This window comes from Crocodylus siamensis, chromosome 1, assembly GCF_052110815.1.
Source record: "Crocodylus siamensis isolate JL-2025a chromosome 1, ASM5211081v1, whole genome shotgun sequence".
NCBI lineage: Eukaryota > Metazoa > Chordata > Crocodylia > Crocodylidae > Crocodylus > Crocodylus siamensis.
The window spans coordinates 163,038,372-163,057,358 of NC_143395.1; the positions used below are offsets into that span (position 1 = coordinate 163,038,372).

The 18,987-nt window shown below is 47.7% G+C and overlaps 1 protein-coding gene across 11 annotated transcripts in view; it reads right to left on the reverse strand.

Annotated features, from left to right (window-relative positions):
• The window catches only part of XDH (xanthine dehydrogenase), a 94,100-nt gene that overhangs the window by 29,187 nt on the left and 45,926 nt on the right, over positions 1-18,987 (reverse strand). For all 11 annotated transcript variants that reach the window (XR_016442346.1, XR_016442345.1, XM_090047408.1 and 8 more), the window contains 5 exons: positions 15,482-15,656; positions 14,696-14,785; positions 13,630-13,799; positions 5,645-5,768; positions 4,976-5,095 (listed from right to left, as the gene is read on the reverse strand). Coding sequence is in view for 9 of the 11 variants with exons in the window: in XM_090047408.1 (XP_089903534.1) it covers positions 4,976-5,095; positions 5,645-5,768; positions 13,630-13,799; positions 14,696-14,785; positions 15,482-15,656 (679 nt within the window). In the remaining 2 variants the exon portion in view is untranslated. The remainder of the gene's footprint in view (positions 1-4,975; positions 5,096-5,644; positions 5,769-13,629; positions 13,800-14,695; positions 14,786-15,481; positions 15,657-18,987) is intronic.

The window sequence follows — 18,987 nt, forward strand, 5'->3', positions numbered from 1 at the left end:
CAGGTCATGTCAGACCAACCTAATTGCCTTTTATGATCAGGTCACAAAGGCAATGGATGCAGGTGTGGCCGTGGACATAGTCTTTCTAGACTTCAGCAAGGCCTTTGACACCGTCTCCCACCCCATCCTCATTAAAAAACTAGGCGACTGTGGCATTGATGCCTACACAGTCAGATGGACTGCAGATTAGCTCAAGGGTCGTACTCAGAGGGTGGTGGTAGATGGGTCATATTCGACCTGGGGGGAAGTGGGCAGCGGAGTTCCCCAGGGCTCGGTCCTGGGGCCTGCTCTGTTCAATTTATTCATCAGCAATTTGGACGACAGGGTGAAAAGCACCCTGTTTAAATTCACTGATGATACCAAAATTTGGGGTGAGGTGAGCACGCTAGTAGGTGGGAAAGACTGCAGCAAGATCTGGATAGGTTACAGGAGTGGGCTGACATAAACAGGATGTGTTTCAATACTGACAAGTGCAGGGTGCTGCACTTGGGCAGTAGAAACCAGCAGCACACTTATAAGATGGGAAACTCCCTTCTTGGAGGCAGAAAGGGATCTTGGAGTCATGATTGACTCCAAGATGAACATGGACCAACAATGCGAGGTCGCGGTTGGCAGGGCTAACTGGACCTTGTCGTGCATCCACAGGTCCATCTCAAGTAGGGCCAAGGAGGTGATCCTCCCCCTCTATGCGATGCTGGTCAGGCCACAGTTGGAGTACTGAGTCCAGTTCTGTGTGCCCCACTTCTGGAGGGATGTGGACAACATTGAGAGGGTCCAGAGGAGGGCCACCCGCATGATCCGGGGACAACAGGGCAGACCCTACAATAAGAGACTGCGGGACCTAAACCTGTTCAGCCTTCACAAGAGAAGGCTGAGGGGGGACCTGATGACGGTCTACAAACTCACTAGGGGGGACCAGAAGGGTTTGGGAGAGACACTGTTTCCCCTAGCGCCCCCGGCATAACAAGGAATAATGGCCACAAGTTGTCAGAGACTGGGTTTAGATTAGACATCAGCAAAAACTACTTCACAGTTAGGGCGGCTGAAGCTGGAACCAACTTCCAAGGGAAGTGGTGCTGGCTCCTACCCTGGGGGTCTTTAAGAAGAGGCTTGATGCCTACCTGGCTGGACTCACTTGAGTCCAGTTTTTCTCCTGCCCTGGCAGGGGGTCAGACTTGAAGATCTACAAGGTCCCTTCTGCCCCTACTTCTATGATTCTATGAAAAATCACCCCAACAAAATCAGAAAAAATGGCATAATCACAATTCAAAATAAACCCATGAGAAATGCATATCAAGAAATAATAATTACCAAATTAAAAATGTTAAGGTACAGTTTGTAGTCATAAAACCATTGTAATAATAATAATTATTATAAATTACTTACAGTATTGGTAGAGTAAAAAAAAAGACATATTTATAGCTTCCTTATTGCTTACCCACAGCTTTAGCATAGCAAGTGGGTGAGTGGAAGTCTTTTCTTAACAAAAAACAACATTTCTGATTTTTCACACGTCAGTCAGTTCCTCTTCTCATCCACAACATGTTAAGCTGCACTGAATAGCCGTTCACGCTCAACAGTACTGTAGGGGGCAGAGCAGCTTCAGGCAAAATGGAAAATCATTTTGCTCTCTCAGTACTTGTTGCTCTCCCAGTATTTCAAGTCTTTTTGCACTTCTTGGAAGAGTGGGCTCACTCAGGTAGCTTTGTTTCTGAAGCATTACATTGCTGTTTACCCCACCAGTTTCTACCCCACAGGTACTTTTCGCCAAAATCTCATCATACACGGTGTTCAGTTTTGTAGTGCTGTCATCTGCTTCTTTTGATTTCTTTGTGGTGGGTTCTGTCTGTTCTGCATCATTCCTGTTGGCTTGCATTCTTTCCAGGCATGTCACCAACATTTGTGTAGCCAGCAGCAGCTTTTTGCTATTATCAGTAAAGTACCTGTCCTTGTAGCTTGTATCCAGCCGTATTACAATGCAGTAGAGAAGTTCTGATGCAATTTCAACAAAGCACATTTCCCCAGCTTCCAGCAAAGTGATTTTCATAGTTTTAATTCCATGGTCTGAATCTGTAACTTTGCTCAAAAGCCTTTTTAAAGGCACAACAGATGGGATGACATCAGAAGCAGAGGCTGAGGATGAACTCAATTCATGTGATAGTTCTTCACAAGGCACTAGAATTATCACTATTTTTTCCATCCCCCCCCCACTGATGTATGGTGAGAGTCGCAAGGATTGTCACTGTCAACTGCATACACTCCAAGTGCACATTTCTGCTCCAAAAGACTTTGTAGCATGTAAGTTGCACCTTGTCTGTACATCCTGCTGTAACCTCTTGGAAGGCATTTCTACTTCAATCTGCACACCTTGAAAACGAGAACAGGCCAATGGACAGTGTTTGAAGCATGCAATGATTTTTTTGTCCTATAGCCAGTATGTCAGACTTGTTGCGCTGTGATAACACTCCTTCATTCACAATGAGCCGGGGTGTATGTGCTACTCAAGATAAGCTTGGCAAACCAGAGTCTTGCATTGCCCTTGCTATGTTTCTTGTGTTATCCCTGATAACCGCATGAACTTTTGTGCTTGGGATTTTCCATGCTGCAAACATCCTGTCAAATGCCATTGAAATAGCCTCAGCCATATGGGAACCACTGAGCTCCTGGGCCTGCAGTACTGTCCTCTGTAAATTGTAATTCACATCTATCCATTTGGCACTTAAACTCGGCATTGACACAAGTGACACATAAGAGCTCCAAAAAGCAGTTGTAAAGGTAAATGCTGATATATGATTCAGGGACTGTGGTTTCCTTTGTTTAAAAATCACAAATTCTCTGATTAAAACCCCCAAATCCATGTTTTTCCATGATTAAAATGAAACTCCACTCTCTATATAGGGATCGGCTGAACACAGGATTTTATTGATATATTTACAATTTTAAAGCAATTTGGAAGCCTCCCAGTGCCTCAATCACTACAATAAAATACATTCTAAATGCCTATAAATTTTGGCATTCGATTTTGGGTTTTTTATCATGGAAAAATCAGAGCTCCCCCTGCCCCCTTCGCTCACCAGGACACAGGTCCAGCTGCAGCTGTCCCGCCTCACTGCTTTGTGGTACTAAGCAGCCCTGATATGCTTGTGCCTTGCCCATGCCATTGCCCCTCACTCCCAACCCACAGCCCTCACAGTCCTGCCAGTGCCCCTCACTCCCCACCCACAGCCCCCGCCTCCCCTAGCCCTGCTGGAGGGGACACCCAGCTACCGAGGCTACTGGGCCAGGGACCTGGGCCTGCAGCCCCCTGCATCTGTGCCCAAGCCCCAGTTCCCCCTCCCCCACAGGCAGCATGGCTGAAGCGGAGCCCATTGCGGGGCGGGTCAGGCTGGCCACTGTGGACTCATGCTCCCTACCCTGCTGCCCTCCCCAACCCCCCATGGCCTCCGGAGCCCAGCGGGATGGACCCAGCGTCACAGAGCAGAGCAGGTCCGAAGTTTAAAGCCACCAGCACAAGCCCCGGGCGGGCAAGGGGCACCTTACCATGGTGGTGCGGAGCTCCCAGTGGTGGTAACTAGCTTACATGCCCTGTTCTGCTGGGTTCTGCCCCTTGGGCTGCAGAAGCCCTGGCCCGAGCCCTGGCCCAAGCCCACACAGCCCCGCCCTGCACACAGATCTGGGAAGCACATGCCTCCCATGCCCCACCAGGAGAGCACACAGTGGCAGGGAGCCAGGCCCCACCCTTCAGATGAGCTGCCTGCAGCTCCATCCCACTCCCTACCTGGGCCCTGCGGCAGCGCGTTCCAGACCCAGGCCCCACACACCACTCACTTCCCAGCTGGGCAGCACCCCAGCCCCAGCCCTGCTTTGCCCTGCCCTGCCCAACTTCCTCCCTTCCCCCCTCACTATGAGGGCCTCAATTTCTGCTCCCCACTCAACTTACCTACCAGAGCTGCTCTCTAGGCTGCCTGGTAGCCATGTGCATAAGTATGTGTACACATACACATGGCACCCCCTGCTGATCACCCTTTCCCTATTTCTCCCAGTCCCTTACAGGCTGGAAGTCTGCCAGCCTGCAATGGGAAACCCACTGTTTCCCACATTTTTCTCCTTTAAAGGATAAAATCTAGGTTTTGCCACATATTTCCATGGTGAACGGAAAACCCAGATCCCTGATGTTCATCTTCAACTAGTATCTATATGCATTTTAAAATGACACTGTACAGCTCTGGCAGCACAGTCTCAGGTATAAACTTTCTTCTGGGCAGTGTGTAACAAGGCTCCAGGCATTCAACGAGACAGCAGAATCCAGTATATTCTATGGTGGAAAGTGCCAATCATCCAGAGCTATATATTCCACCAAACAGTTAGTAATTTCTTTAGCCCTGACATCTCCACCTCCAAATTTCTGTGAACATTTTAGTGCTTCATGTAATGATAGTTGCTTTGGCAACAGCTTGCTCCTGCCCTGATTCTTTCTTTTCTGGAGCCATCTTCAGGAAATTGTTGTATTCCATAGCATGGTACATCTTAAGGGGCTGTATTAACTTTGTTGTGTTGACATATTTACTGGTGCTGTCATCACATAAAATATCTGCAGCACTTACTTTGCAATCAGCTCATCTGTTGTTTTTTTCAGACACTTTAAAAAAATCCATATTGCGCACCTTTGAGACATATTTACAGTTGATAAAGATTGCACAGTACACACCACAGCAAATACTTTCTTGTCTCACAGCTTACGCATCACAGCACTCCATGTGCCAGAAGGCCTAATTATCAGTATATATTATCGGCTACAATGACCAAAACAAGCTGATAGCCAATAACATCATTCCTCCTTTTATCAGTGCCAATCCAATACCCAACTGATATATCGGTGCACCTCTAATCCCTATGTATTCAGGTATAAGAGCTAAACTGGTGTATTCTGGGGTCTTGGGCTGACTAATCACAGGCTAGGCCTATGCTTCCTTACCTCAATTGTGACAATAGGTGTGAGGTCTTCATACTTGATCTTCACAGCTTTAGCAGCTCTTCGGGAATGTTCTTGAGTGTCTGCGAGAACTCCACCAATGATATGGCCCACACAAGTAACCTATGCATGAAAGGAGATTCCATTATTACCCAAGTTATTCATGAAGTTGGTTTCTCCTCTCTTCCTTCTGCAATATTCCCTCATCTGCCTCCCCCTTTTTACAACAAATGGAATACACCTTCACATATAATGGAAACATTTCTAATTTCTAGCTGCACTGCTATAAATTCAAAGGAATGATTTTTTGCCACCATTTAGGGATTCCAGACCTCTTCCCTGCCTTCATATGACAAAAGCTACTCCAAAGGCATACACCAAGAGTTACTTGCATCCCATTGTAAGAAAATATGGCCCCTGCTAAACATGAAGAATAATTGGTTTGGATGAGTGTTCCAGCTGTAAGCAGTCTAAGGAAGAGCATTCAGGTGCAGTCAGGTGGGGGATGAAATCTTGGCCCTCTGGAGTTAAGGACAAAACTCCCATTAACTTCAGTAGGGTCAGGATTTTATCATGCAGTGGAGGGCTTCAGTGCACAAGTAACCACACACTCACCTGGCATTGTACTACTCCTTGGAAATAACCTTTAAAAAAGAATAAGAAACTACATACTGTGTCATCAGCAAAGACAGTCTCATCATTAGCAATCCCAGTGACATTGCTCCCAGGAATATCCTTAGCAGAGATGAAACACACAAAGCCAGGGACACTCTGGGCTTCAGTTGTATCTACAGAACTAAAGAAAAGAATGGCACAAGCAACAGAGAATTATTATCCTGCATTTGCATTGCTCTATAAAGAAGTGCACATGGTGTATTATGAAATATATACAGCCTACTTCTCTCTAGTCTTGCCCTTTGTACAGCTGTTCACATGTGGCAAATGGATAGAAAATGACAAACAGATCAAAACAAGGACTTTGCTTCCACCTTGCACTCTTTTTGCATGAAGATAAATGGGTATGCAAGGTGCAGGGCAGGGCACAATCACGTTTTCAGAGTCCAGAGGTCAGGATGGTTATAAATAATTACTGACTGCTGCACTGTTACCAACATTAAGAAATTAGTAATAGAAAACTCTAATCTATTTAGATGTTTTGCAATATGTTACTACTAGAATTCCGCCTGTAACTTAGTATAACATTAATTGCTAACCATTTGAAAACTGCATACATACAGTATTTTATTTAGAAACACAGATACAGAGTGGTTTGGGTTACTATTCTGCTTAAACTTATCATTAACAAGTACCTGGCTCTAAATTTGATTACAGCTTAAAATCCTGTAAACAATCTGACCAAACTTCTATTTCCAAAATGACTAAAGATATCATTTAATAACACTTTTGTCTATAGAATGTCACTTTTTGTTACAGCCATTAAATGTTGCTCCAGTTAAAAATAATTTTTACTACACCAGTATTTTCCAGGTTGCTACAGTCATTCCAAAAAGGATCAGAAAATGTATTGTAAGTATCTAACATAAGGAATAATCTAATACACAATACAGCAATGTTTATATAGAGATGCAAAAAAATGTTATAACGATAGATACACACTATTATTTCTGACTGTAGAGTGGGAGTCAAAGCATGAAGATGTGAAGCAACTTCCCCATGCTCACAGAAGCAGTCAATACTAAAGATAGGAACAGCATCCAGTTAAAACAAGAATTAATTCAGGGAAATCTTATGGCCTGTATTATGAAGTACAACAGACTAAATGATCATAATGATCCCTTCTTGCCATAGAGTCTATGAATCTTGACTCCCAGCCCAATAATTAACAGATCAATCTACTTCCCCAGACTACAATGTAATACATAGCTTTCAGATGAAATAGGAGTGTATACCTAATCTTTCTGATCACTGGGATTGTTAAGGGTCACATGGCACCTTTTGCAAGTTATGACTGGGCCAAAAATAGCCTTGTATTATCCAAAGCGGGCTCGTGGTGGGAAGGGGTTAACTCCTCGCTCCCTGGGACGAGGCGGCTGCCTGGTGCCGGGCCGGGTCAAGCCCCCGCCCAGGCCCCTACTTGGCCCAGCCCCCCAGGGAGCCCCGCGACCGGAGCCGCGCGAACAGGCTGCGTAAACAGGTGCTCGAGTTAGCGTGGAGTTCGCGCAGGAGAGGGTGTGGGAGGGCACGAGACCCTGCCTGCGACCCCCCCCAGAGTAGTCAGCCCCAGCCGTAGCCAGCCTGCCAGAGGCATGACACGGATGCCACGCGCCGCACCCCGAGGGTCCCCTCGGGCTCTGCGGCCCCCCCCCCATCGGGCACCTCAGAGACGGCCGCCCAGACGGAGCCCATGGTTCCGGGCTCCACGCAGACGGAGCCCCTGGCTCTTGGCTGCGGGGGCTGCCTGTCCCTTTTCCAGGCTCTGGGGCCCGGGAGCATGGCCACCTCCCCTTGCGGGGTCTGCTCCCTACTGGGGTCTCTGGTGTGCCAGCTGGAGGGGCTCTCGGCCACAGTCCAGAGACTGCGTGCCATCAGGGACTGTGAGCAGGAGATAGACTCCTACTGCCAGGCCCTTCCCCCCCGGGAGCCGCAGGGGAGAGCACCGTCTCCCTCCAGGACTAAGGAGGACTCTGGGACCTCCCGCTCTGCCCAGGCAGGGGCATGGACCAAGGTGGTCAAGGGCCCGAAGGCCTGCCGCACCAAGGCCCCTCCCTCACCGGAGCTTAGCAACAGGTTCGCACCTCTTGCAGCCCCAGCAGAGCCTGCTCAGTTGCCGGCTCCCGCAGGCAACCCAGACTCAACCACAGCTACTGGACCCGCTCCCCCCAAGACAAAGAGAAAGGTGTTTGTTGTGGGAGACTCCATCCTGCGGGGCACTGAGGGGGCAATCTGCCGCCCCGACCCCTTAGCCCGGGAAGTCTGCTGCTTCCTGGGGGCCCGCATCCGAGACATTGCGGAGAGGATCCCGCAGCTCCTCCAGCCCACAGACCACTACCCCATGCTCCTTATTCACGTGGGCACCAGTGACACAGCTCGGAGCACCCCCAGCCAGGTCATGAGGCGCTACAGGGAGTTGGGAGCGGGGCTTAGGGGTCTGGGAGCTCAGGTGGTGTTTTCGTCGATCCTCCCAGTCTCGGGCTATGGGCTGAGGAGGGAGAGGAGGATCCACGCAGTGAATCAAAGACTGCGGCGCTGGTGTTATCGGGAAGGCTTTGGCTTCCATGACCACAGCCCGCTCTTTGGCGAGAGAGGCAGCGAGCTGCTGGGAAGAGATGGCCTCCACCTCTCCCCCCTGGGGAGGAGGCTCTTCTCAGCCAGGCTGGCTGACCTGCTCCACCGGGCTTTAAACTAAGCCCGCTGGGGGATGGGGGGACTACTGCCACTGCTGGCCCGCTGAGCAACCCTTGCAAAGCCAGCAGACCAAGGCACTTAAGGGAGCCCACCCTTGCCCCAGCCCTGGCACAATCTGTGGGCAAGGCAAGAGCCCCTAAGGGGACACTTGCCTGCCTGTACACTAATGCCAGGAGCCTGGGCAACAAGCAGGACGAGCTCGTCCTCCTGCTCAGTGCAAAGAATTATGATGTCATTGGGATAATGGAGACCTGGTGGGACTCCACCCATGACTGGACCACGGGTATAGAGGGCTATACCCTGTACAGGAGGGATCATGTTGACAAAAGGGGCAGGGGTGTAGCTCTCTATGTGAAGGAAAGCTACATGTCCCTGCAAGCTGATGTTGGCGACCAGCATGGACAGCTAGAGACCCTCTGGGTAAAAATTCGTGGGGAATACGGCACAGGGGACACAACGGTGGGAGTCTACTACAGACCTCCCACTCAAAGTCCTGAGCTTGACCAGGAGTTCGCTCGGGAACTGACTGAGGCCGCTTGCTCCAGGACCTTGGTTGTCATGGGTGACTTCAATTACCCGGACATCTCGTGGGAAGATCACTCAGCAAAATCCGAGCGGTCGCAAAGCTTTCTCTCATGCGTGGATGACCTCTACCTGACTCAAGAAGTCTATGGGCCAATGAGAGGCAAAGCGCTGCTCGACCTGGTACTGGCTACGGGGGATGACCTAATCGGCAACCTAGTGATCGATGGGAAGCTGGGTGACAGTGACCATGAGCTGATCACCTTCACCATCCACCGTAAAGCTGACAAGTCAGTCAGCAACACACAAGTCCTTGACTTCAGAAAAGCCGACTTTGACAAGCTCAAGAGGCTTGTCGGTCAGGCCCTCAGGGACCGTGACCCCAGGGAGATGGGAGTTCAAGAAGAGTGGTTGCTTCTCAAGGAAGCGATCCTCAATGCACAAGCTAAATCTATTCCAACACGGAGGAAAGGCAGCAAGAAGGCACAGCAGCCCCCCTGGCTCTCCAGGGACCTAGCAGACCTCCTGCGGCTAAAAAGGAAAGCCTGCAAAGGATGGAGGACGGGATTCACCTCCAAGGAGGATTATTCTGTGCTGGTCCGGTCCTGCAGGGAGCAAACCAGGAAAGCCAAGGCTGCAACTGAACTCCAGCTAGCTTCAAGCATCAAGGACAACAAAAAGTCCTTTTTCAGATATGTGGGGAGCCAGAGGAAAAGCAAGGGCAATGTTGGACCCCTGCTAAACCAGATGGGGCAACTGAGAACTGACGCCCAGGAAAAAGCCAACCTATTAAATAGGTACTTTGCGTCAGTCTTTCATCAGTCCTATGGGACACCTATGGGACAAGGAGATCCGGGTGATGAGGATCCCCTACCCTCCATCAATGCTGACCTCATGAAGGAACAGCTTGAGAAGCTGGATACCTTCAAGTCAGCCGGCCCTGACAGTCTGCACCCCAGGGTACTCAAGCAGCTGGCGAGCGTCATAGCCCAGCCCCTGGCACGGATCTTTGAAAACTCCTGGCGCTCTGGTGTAGTGCCCGAAGACTGGAAGAAGGCCAATGTGGTGCCGATCTTCAAGAAAGGGAGGAGAGTGGTTCCGGCTAATTACAGGCCCATTAGCCTGACTTCTATCCTGGAGAAGATCTTAGAAAAGTTTATTAAGGAGGCCATCCTTGAGGGACTGGCCCAGGCTAACATCCTAAGGGATAGTCAGCACAGGTTTGTTGCGGGTAGGTCTTGTTTGACCAATCTCATTTCCTTCTATGACCAGGTGACCTATCACCTGGACAAGGGAGAAGAGATTGATGTCATATATCTTGACTTCAAAAAAGCTTTTGATCTGGTATCCCATGATCACCTCTTGGCCATACTGGCCAGTTGTGGCCTTGGCTCCACCACGATCCGCTGGCTGGGAAACTGGCTCCGTGGTTGGACCCAGAGGGTTGTAATTGATGGCAGTCACTCATCGTGGTGCCCTGTGACCAGTGGGGTCCCTCAAGGCTCTGTCCTGGGACCCATCCTGTTCAACATCTTCATTAATGATGTGGACATTGGAGTCAGGAGTGGACTGGCCAAGTTCGCCGATGACACCAAACTTTGGGGCAAAGCATCCACGCCAGAAGATAGGCGGGTGATCCAGCCTGACCTGGACATGCTCAGCAAATGGGCAGACGAGAACCTCATGGTGTTTAACACAAAAAATGCAAGGTTCTCCACCTTGGGAGGAAAAACCTGCAGCACCCTTATAGGCTTGGCAGTGCTACGTTGGATAGCACTACAGAAGAAAAAGACTTGGGGGTCATCATTGACCACAAGATGAACATGAGCCTGCAATGCAATGCTGCGGCTAGTAAAGCGACCAAAACGCTGGCTTGCATCCATAGATGCTTCTCGAGCAAATCCTGGGACGTCATTCTCCCCTTGTATTCAGCCTTGGTGAGGCCGCAGCTGGAGTACTGCGTCCAGTTTTGGGCTCCACAATTCAAAAAGGATGTGGAGAAGCTTGAGAGAGTCCAGAGGAGAGCCACGCGCATGATCAGAGGTCAGGAAAACAGATCTTACGATGACAGGCTTAGAGACATGGGACTCTTTAGCCTGGAAAAGCGTAGGCTCAGGGGTGATCTGATGGCCACCTATAAGTTTATCAGGGGTGACCACCAGGATCTGGGGGAACATTTGTTCACCAGAGCGCCCCAAGGGATGACGAGGTCAAACGGTCACAAACTCCTGCAAGACCGTTTCAGGCTGGACATAAGAAAGAATTTCTTTACTGTCCGAGCCCCCAAGGTCTGGAACAGTCTGCCAGCGGAGGTGGTTTAAGCACCTACATTGAGCACCTTCAAGAGTAAATTGGATGCTTATCTTGCTGGGATCCTACGACCCCAGCTGACTTCCTGCCCTTTGGGCAGGGGGCTGGACTCGATGATCTCCCGAGGTCCCTTCCAGCCCTAATGTCTATGAAATCTATGAAAAGTAAGATTACAGTGCGTACATAGGAGGTCTGATCTTTGTGCACAGTTAGTTAAACTTAGGATTCCACTGGGACAAAATATACTACAAAAACATAATAAACTGCTCCATTTAGCAACCACTGAAATGCAACCACTACTAAGCAGAAATATGGATGCAAGATTTTGATTCCCTAAGGTCCATTTATGATTGATGTACACCTGAAACAATGTAAATGAAAACAAAAGCTCAAAAGGGGGGGTGGAAATCAGTAGATATCTTTCTGAAGGTCAACAAAAGAGGCATTCACCCAACATTTGTCTCTCAAAGGTGTGTACAGATTCATAACTGAGTGCTTGTAAGTGATGGATGGAACAGGCAACAATAAAACCCACAGTACTATTCATTTTTTTATATACTGACCTTCATAAAAACATATTACAAGTGACTTAAGGTTTCACTGAGGCATTTTGCAAACAAAATGTATAACTATCTGGGTTAATAAGGGAGCCATTACAAATAGAAGGGCCACTGGTTTGCTGCAGCTGAATGATTTATTGTCTTCAGCAAAATTCCTTTAATATTTTCAGTGTCTTTAGTTTGAGTTCCTAAAACTCCCATGCAAATTTTGCCTTAAATTTTTCCACTGAGCTGCTGCTTTTTGATAAATAAGTACTTGTAGAATGGAATGCATAAAAAGAACATCTAATACTGAAAAACAGGGATTCTAAATGTACAGGCAGTCATGCATGAGCCATTTAAACTATCACGAGTTAAAGGCTATGCTAGATTTCACAGAAAAGTTTATTTTTCACTGCTTTTGAAATAAGGTATCAGAAATGCCCTCTAAATGGTCTCCAAGCCATTAATATACAAGCAAACACACGCATTTTGGTAGATTTGCTAACTGACAATTAATCGAGTGTCACTGAAGAAAATGAGTTTTCCCATTGATTTGAATGGATCTAGGATTTCACCCAGTGACTCTATAGGCTGATATATGCTTACTCTAATATGGATGAATCTTCCACCCTTAACCTGCTCCTGTACAACATGGATCAACTTTCTTGTTTCTAATGCTAACATACAATGAACACACATGATAAGGCACCCCACACATTGTAGGAAATATGTCAAGATAGTTCAGGGGGATAAATAAAATAGTTTCCTGTGTCTACACTGTAAATACAATTGTGCTTTTGTTAGCAGTTCACAGTATTCTCCTATGACCAGTTACAACAGCCATGGTTGGGATATGATGACAAAGCAGTTTCTATCACAATCACTGGGTCAACTGAGTTAGTGCAGTCAATGTTTACCATGCTGCTAGACTTTTATCAGTACATTCTGGGAAAAATGTGAGCAGCTCCAAATTCTCTCTCAGAAAGAAACAGAATGTCCTTAAGAAAGCTCACACCAAGCAATAGCCATAGCATGTGTAAAAATGCACTCTGGGCTGTCCTACATCATATAAATTAGGGAGAAAGGAGGACCATTACATTCAAAACCAGCCAATACTACAACATAATGGCAGTATGGCATAAGTGACATCATCTGCTATGTTAGGCCCTAGGCAGGAACGGCACAATTGGCTGCCCTGATTGCAAACTGTATTAACCAACCATGCCCTGCCTGGACAGTCATTGAAGCCTGTGTTTTGAACTATCTATACTCATAAATAAAGACATATAAAGCATGTACAGATCTTTATGCTCATAAACAGAAATTTAGTCATCCATTCATATAATATTATTCTGAGGGTTTGGTCCAAAGCCACCTAAGAACAAGGTAAAAGAACAAGGATATCCTGCCTTAATAGGGAGGCTTAATATAGGGCTACAAATAACACCTGCCCAAAAGGTCTTTGCATTGCTTTGTCCCAAATGCACACTCAAAACAGAATTTATGTCCCTAGGTCTCAGATGCATCCACTTGGTGCCCGTCCCTGTTCCCAATTTTACCCTGCACTCTTCAATAAAAGAGACAGAGTAGCCAGGGATTCTGGACTTTCCGCTACCTCTCACAAAAAATTTGCTTAGCACTTAACTCCCATCCATGCTGGAGCATGGTAATAACCTTGTGTTCTCAGATGTGCACCATACATGGACTAGCAGAAGCGTTTTCTCTCCTTTTTTAAATGTATTCTCTCTGGAGTGTAAATGGCTGCAGGTCACAAAGCTCAGCAGTTTACCTGAAATGAATGATAGTCAACTGACTCTAGCTTTCACTAGTGGAGGACCTCTCTCCTCTTCAGCAAACATTCTGATGACCAGGTACTGGCAAGTCTTCAGCCATTACTAGCAAAGAGGCAGCACTTACATGATTTTGGCATGAGCTTTGGTGCTGGTAACCAATGTACAGTAGAGTTCATTTTCATAATGAGGTATGTCATCACAGTAGACAGCCTCCCCACATGCCTGTTTGGCCGCTGAAAGGTGCATCAGAGGTCGGCCCACTGTATCTTCCACAGCTTGTCCTGGAGGCACTTCCTGCAGCAAAATACATAGCTATGTAGTGCTGTTCCTATCTTAGGGTATTCCAATGATACGGCTGAGGAAGCCTGATGGGCAAGGGGCAGCATGTGTTATAGTGAAGAAGGAAATAGGAAGAAGTACACGTGCGGGAGGGCAAAATGAATAAGAGTGAGCAACTGTGAATGTGGAGTGGAAGGAGGCTGTAGAGAAGCCATTCATAAACTAAGGGTTATGTTCCCACTTGAGGTTGCAGCACTTACAGATGGAGTAAGGAGCCCTACAGAAATTCTATTGGAAAAACTCGGTTCAATCCAGAACTGGCATCACAAGCTGACCAGAAATGCAGACATGGATCCTGAAGTGGGCCTGTGCACCTAGAAAGATTTGCTGGGAGAGGGGTGAGGAAAGGGTCTGAAGTTGCTTTCAAGTGACTCAGCAGCTTGAAGGGAAACTACAAATCTAGAAAACTTTTCCCTGATCATAGTGGAGAAGTAATATGAACAGGCAAGGAGATTATGTGGTGGATATGCAATGAGAGAGCTAGAAGGGAGGCTAGCCAAAAGGTAGGGCAAGCAGGAAGACAGCTTTAAATTGAACTTGGAACTGGATGGGAAGCCACTGAATGTGATATAAATAGCAGAAACCATAGTCCTGAAAGGAGAGAGTAATCCAATCTGACTACAACCTTCAGGGAACTATATACTCCAAGAGTAAGATTTAGGGGAAACTATGGGAGAAAATAGCGAAGTACTCAAACGAGGAAGTGATAGAAGCCTGAATAAAGACCTCAACAGTAGCAGTATTCAAGCAAGCCCAAATACTGGCCATGTTCACAGTATAAATAAGAGAATAAAGGGAGTTTAGAAATACAGATGAGTCCAAGCCTGGACTATATGAATAGTGCTACTCACTTGGAAAAGCTGGACGTTGGCAATGGGATCTTTGTGAAACAGCTCAGTGGCACTCAGGTAACTGGAGGGAAGCATCTCGCTCAAGTTATTCTGCCAAAGATATATTAAAAACATGACAATTTATTCTATATGTTTTTTCTCCCCCTTTTCAGCCATCCTAGACTACAATACAGCCATCCTATAATACTTTCTTCATCATTTTAACATTAGACTGTACATTTTTATGTCTAACGATTCATGTATCTGTAACCCATAAAGTCAGTTCTATTCCATGTCCCCTTTTTGAGATTTGTCTATATAAAAGGTGAAAAAAAGCTTCTGCTTTAGCCTGACAGATGTTCATGCTCTTAATATAGAAAGGCCAGTCTTCAGTTCTTTTTTGTACAATATAAAAGGCAAACAATCCCACAGGCCTCTGTGAACAGGAAAGGCAATAGTCCTGGTAAAAGTATGAAGAGTACATGGAAGGAGCAGAAAGTGGGAGCTTCCCTTGCTAGCTCCATTTGCCACAGAGCAGAATCCATTGGAGGAGGGGTGGGTGGGCGGGCCAGCACTGATTTAGTGATCCTGCTGAGCAGAAGGACCAGGGCAGCTGTGGGAGCTCGTACAGTGCAGAAGAGGCTGGGAGAACAGTTTCTTTTCACATCCCACACAGACTGTTTACTGGGAACAGCCTTTGCCTCTATGTGCTAAGAGCCTTCCAACTGTCTGTACTCAGCAGCACGGCTTAATTTTTTATTTAACTCTCTCTCCTCCAACCCACAACAAGAAGAGAGCAATACTCACATTGCCATTGAGCTGCTGGCTTAATTTCTGAAGCACAGTCAGGTAAAACTTAAAGAAGAAACTGAGCGTGAGTATGCGTCGGAAATCCACCATCCCACCTGGGGCTGAAGGAGACAGGTTCATCTCATCTGCCAGCAAATGGCAGGCCTCCTGCATCAGTTTTTCATTCCAGTCTCTGTCAAGGAACAAATAATAATACTATAATATGAGGCCCTAATTCCTCCTCCCAACATCTAAGTATGACATCTTAATAAACAACAACAAATGTCTGTCTCCTCATTCATCCTCTACTCAAGCAGAAATCATAAGGAAGTTAACAGGAGTCATACAAAAGCAAAGAGTAAAAGGCTATTGTACTTTGCAGTACTCCAAAGATGCATAATTCAGATCATTCCACCTCAGTACCTATTCTGCCTCTGCTCTCCAAAAACACCAATCTGATAGCTCAGATCTAGTAAAAAATGCTTTTCCATAATGTTTTTCACATTGGAAGAATCCTGCTTTGATCATACTGAAATGTTTTGTGGATATGTATCCATTGAATTGCAGTTTTCCATAATAAATTACCAAAGCATTTCTTTGACTTCACCTTTTTGGCATATATGTTATAGGGGGTGACATTGTCTGATGTGTTATGTGATGTGGTGGTATGTTCTAAGTCCCAGTGCCTACAATGTGCTATAATATTCCAAGATTTCCACTTTTCACTCTAATCCAGGATGAAGCAGAAATCTGAACTCCAGGAATCTCCCGTAAGATGAAAGTTCTAGGTTTGATCCTCTAATAATCAGGGTACTCAAACTGGACAAGCCCTGAAATGTGGTTCATATGTAATTACAGTTCATAAAGGACAGCCTCCTTTCTCAAACCTTTGAGGTTGCCCTAATCCCCTGAAAAAATCACTGGAAATGGTGTGAGGCTCCAAAGAGGTTTGGAAATGGTGTGAGGCTACACAGATCTATGATAGATATGCAGGCATAATGATGCCAAGGTATATATCCACACTTCTCATTCTTCTGTTTCTTGTCTTTGACTGTCTGTAATAGACACCATATATGAGGGTTCAGAATATGGAAGGTAACACTATAAAAATAACCTTTAAAAATGAGCACTTCTGTACCTACACAGGTAATGAATCAGCAGGGATCTGTGTTTTCTGTTTGCCATGGAAAAACACAGTAAAACCAGTATTTTTTCATTTTAAGGAGAAAAACACATATTTTCTTCTTTAAAAGAGAAAATGTGGCAAGTGGTGGGTTTCCCCTTGCAGACTGGCAGTGTTACAGCCTGCAAGGGGCTGCGGGGCACGAGAGAAGGGAGATCAGGCAGCAGGCAGCATGTGCATGTGTGAACATATACATGTCTGTGGCTGCCAGGCAGCCTGGAGAGCAGCTCCCATGGGTAAGTCTGGCAGGTGAGGGGAGGATGGGACCTCCATAGTGAGGGAGGGAGGGAATTGGGTAGGACTGGGGGTGCTGCTGCTGCCCAGCCTAGACAGTGTGTAGGGCCCAAGGCCAGAAGGCATGGCTGCACGGCCTGGGCTGGGAGAGGGACTGAGGCATGGATGACTTGTCCAGGGGTAGTTGAGGGGGCTGGCTCCTTGCTGCTATACACACTCTTGGGAAGGACGTGGGGGGAACGTGCCCCCCTGATTTGTGAATGGGGTGGGTGCAGGCTGCCCACTGTGAGCTCAGGCTCCCTGCCCTGCTGCCCTCCATCCAGGGCCTCTGTAGCCCAGCAGGCAGGACCCAGTGTGGCAGGGAAGGGCAGGCCTTGGTGGGGAAACTTAAAGCCGCCACCACAAACCCCACACCATCATGGCAAGGTGGCCCCTGCCCACCCAGCAGCAGCAGGAGGCACAACTCTGCACCATCAGCCCTGCTGCTGCTGGACAGGCAGGAGGTGCTTTACCATGGTGGTGCTTGGCTCGCAACAGCAGCACTGAGCTTACCCATCCTGCTCTGCCCTGCCACACCAGGTCTCACTCACTGGGCCACAGAGGAAGGGCCCCAGGGGAAGGGCCTGCCCCTTGACCCCATAGGCTCTGCTCCAGCCATGCCACTCATGGAGAAGGGGGAGGGGGAGCCAGGCTCCACAGTGCTCCACCACAACAGCCACTGCCTCCCACAGGCAGCAGCTGGGGCTCGGGTGCTGCTGCAGGGGGCTGCAGACCAGTGTCCCTGGCCCCATAGCTCTGGCAGCTGGGACCCTCTCTGGCAGGGTGCGGGGGAGAGGGCTGTGGGTGGGAACTGAGGGGCACCAGCAGGGGTAGGGTGCTGTAGGTGGGGAATGAAAGAATTTGGGGTTTCTCATTAGAGAATTTGCAATGTTTTAAAATCAGAGAATTTATGATTTTTTAACAGAGAAAACCAGGATCCCTGATGATCAGATACAGCCCTGAACGGCTAGGATGGATTCATCAAGAGCAAATCATGCCTAACCAATTTGATTTCCTTCTATGGCAAGGTGACAGGCTGAGTAGATAGGGGAAGAGAAGTGGGGAAGAGAAATGGGGGTGGGGAGAAATGGATGTGATATACTTTCACTTTAGCAAAGCCTCTGTCACTGTCTCTCTCAACGTTCTCATTAACAACCTAAAGAACTGCAGATTAGATGGAAGTATTATAAGGTGGATTCATAACTGGCTGGATCATTGTGCTCAATGAACAGTCATCAATGGCTCAATGTCTACTTGGGAGGAGGTATTGAGTGGAGTTTCCTAGGGGTCTGTCCTGCTTTCCTGGGCCTGCAGGATGGGATTGAGTGCATATTTAGAAAATATGTAAATGACATCAAGTTGGGTAGAGTTGCAGACACTCTAGACCATGGGCAACTGGTTCCTCCTGAGTCTGGGAGGGCACCAGTGGGACACGACTAGGGGGGGTGTTCCCCCAGCAGCTAGCTGGTGACTAGGGGGGAGGGGCCAGTGGCTGCTCGCTGAGCATGACGGTGGCACGGCAGTGGCAGAAGTGCTGGCACTTCCGCATGTGGCACAGCGCTGGTGGAAGTCCCAGCACTTCCGCATGCAGCATGGCGGCGGTGAAAGTGCTGGCACTTCTGCCGCTGCTGCGACACCAATGGATCCAATTTCCTGGGGGGGGGAGGGGGCACTACCACTTTTCATGCCCCCTACCAGCTGGAGCGCTCTGTCAAGGGGGCACCAGCACTGTCATGGGGGGCACATCCCCTCCACCGGCATCCCCCTTATGCATTGCCTATGCTTTGGACAGCAGGACTAGAATTCAGAATGACTTCAACAAACTGAGGAAATGGTCCAAAATCAATCAGATGAGATTCAACAGGGACAAGGGCAACTGAATTTAGGATGGAAAACTTGCTTGCACAAATACACACTGGAGAAGGCTTGGCTGGAACATGGTACTGCAGGAAAGGACCTGGGGGTTATGGTGGACCGTAAGTTAAATACAAGCTAACAGTGTGCCCTTGTTGCAAAAAGGACCCATAGCATAATAGGCTCTATTAAAAAAAGCATCACTTGCAAATCA